Source organism: Pundamilia nyererei, unplaced genomic scaffold, assembly GCF_000239375.1.
Source record: "Pundamilia nyererei isolate P.nyererei 1_Seehausen unplaced genomic scaffold, PunNye1.0 scaffold00274, whole genome shotgun sequence".
NCBI lineage: Eukaryota > Metazoa > Chordata > Actinopteri > Cichliformes > Cichlidae > Pundamilia > Pundamilia nyererei.
The window spans coordinates 337,214-339,504 of NW_005187675.1; the positions used below are offsets into that span (position 1 = coordinate 337,214).

General features: G+C 38.6%; 1 protein-coding gene across 1 annotated transcript in view; it reads right to left on the reverse strand.

Annotated features, from left to right (window-relative positions):
- Positions 1-586: 586 nt before the first annotated feature.
- Positions 587-2,291, reverse strand: part of eif4eb (eukaryotic translation initiation factor 4eb) — a 16,380-nt gene continuing 14,675 nt past the window's right edge. Inside the window, exons 6-7 of the mRNA XM_013915227.1 lie at positions 1,431-1,570; positions 587-1,341 (exon numbers count right to left, since the gene is read on the reverse strand). Of these exons, the coding sequence (XP_013770681.1) occupies positions 1,227-1,341; positions 1,431-1,570 (255 nt within the window). The 3' untranslated portion in view covers positions 587-1,226. The remainder of the gene's footprint in view (positions 1,342-1,430; positions 1,571-2,291) is intronic.

A 2,291-nucleotide genomic window follows, 5' to 3' on the forward strand; every position in this document is an offset into this window, starting at 1 on the left:
TTAAAAGTACAAAAATCTGTCAGGTTACTGTGGCATTTTGCTGCACTGGTGCAGACGAATTACTGATTCGAGGTATTTTGAAGAATCTGCTCTAAACAGAATACATTATTACATGTTTTACTTACTGTGTTTATCATGTAAGTGCATGCTTGTAAAGGATCTTACATGAATAAACAGCTGGGCTTTAAAGGTTACCACCAGAACTGCAGCAGGGACCTCATTAAAGAGCCACTTAAAGCTTCATCAGATCAAGAAGGATCTACGTGTAGAAGCGTCGCCTGCTGGTTTATTAGAAGAACACCGAGAACGTGATGATATTTGTCACGGCGAAGTGACATTTGAAAGCTGCTCTGGTGGCAATGGACTGACGCCGCGTTTCCCAAACTAATCTTTTCTCTCACAAGTGTTTTTTACTGACATTTTAAGGGATCTTAAAACGAGGCAGAGCCAGATTTCACACCAAGTGCTCTTTTCTTAAGTATAATCATATCTACATTAGTCTTTTTACTTTACGGCTGATCTGCCCGTCACTGCTGATAAGTCAACTTCAAAAAGTCAGTGTCCATCAATAGAGCATCACCACAAGTCAATTAGTAAAGCGTTTATAACAAGGAATGTACCACTTACAGAAAGCAACAAAATAATCCACAATTTAACAGTTAATAATTGCAAAACCAATGTTTTAATTATATTAACACTCAAATGAATATATGTCATGAAACACTTTAAAAAGGTGGATTACGTGCAATGGCTCAAGGCAAAAAAAAAGCAAAAAAAAAAGCATAAAACGAAGGTCTAACATTCTAATAATATGCAAGCAAATTAATATAATAAATTAAAAGAGTTTAATGTCAATAAGGATTACAGCCAAACCAACGATGCTGTAAAACAGGTGAGAAATATACATTTTCTGATTCCCTGCCATTCGCAAAATAAAAATATAAAATCAGAACGATTTTGTTTAGTACAAAATGAAGCACTCTAAATGACACCCACTATTAATACCTCTCATTATTAGTGTTTGTGGAAGTTTTTGCATTCATCTGTTTTCCATAGCATTTCTTTTTTCCTGTGGTAGAAGTTCCTGGGCAGGTTATGGCAACATTTGGCATGAACTCTTTATTTCCTTCCAGATTGCATTCCGCAGAGTCTTTTGCAGCAAAGTAAACATGTGCACCAACAACAAAATAAGACAAGAAAATGAAAAGAGGCACATAAGGGCTTTCTCAAACAACAAATTTGTTCTTGGTGGTTGAACCGCTTTTGGTAGCGGTGTCTGCATGAGACTGGTAACCAATAGTCATCTTCACGGGAAGCCCCAAGCGTTCCTTGTAAACTCTCCTGTTGAAATACGAAATGACAACGTAAGATGCTGAGGAGGCCTTCAGTGCTTAGAATACTTAAACAGACCGCGATCTGATCTGCCTCACCCTATGTGCGTTACAGCTTCGCGGTTCTCGTAGTCTGACGTCCAGACGGCTATTTTATCCCCTTTTGTGCGGACGTTGACCACGGCTCCGCAGACATCATCGCTGTAGTCGTCAAAGGCCTCTCCGACTAAGCACAGCAGCTGGTGACAGGATGCAGAGGAAGAAAAGCTGTTGTCTTGACATAATGAATCACATCTTTATTTTGACAGCAACTTGAAATCCTCATTCTTTGCGACAAGAGAAAAGGCAGTGAGGTCGTTGAGGCTTGTCGTATTCATTACTGGGGAGCTGACATTTTTAAGGATTTCTGCTTTTTCAAAATCAGTGACACGACATAGTATTTGGTGGCATTTTACGCTGACATTATTATTTCCAAAGTTACTACTTAATCCTAGTGTGATATTTCAGCAGTATCTGAACACATTTTGTTCTGACACCTTCAATATCTTCAGACTGCCTCGGCCCTGTTTGAATGTGAAAAACTTCTGCAGCCGACCAAAAGCTTTAATCACAAACCTGATCATCACACGAGCAGAACATTAAAGGGTTCTTGGTGTTTTTTCATTAACCGATCTTCTGATATTTCACTTCAGTTAAGTTCAGGATCAATGGCAGGTCAGAACAGGAAGAAATTTAGTAAGAATTTACTTTTACCTGAGTTGAGTTCTTCCAGCTTTGGAAGAAGAAATTGTTTTTATCCTATTAAATAAAATCGTAATGTGAATAACCCACTGATTCACCCTATATACTGTAAGTGAATCCTATCCTATATATCAGTGGTTCTGAAACTGTGGTATGTGTACCACTGGTGGCACGTGGGCTCCCACTAGTGATACGTGGGAAGTCTTCAAAGATTTTTTT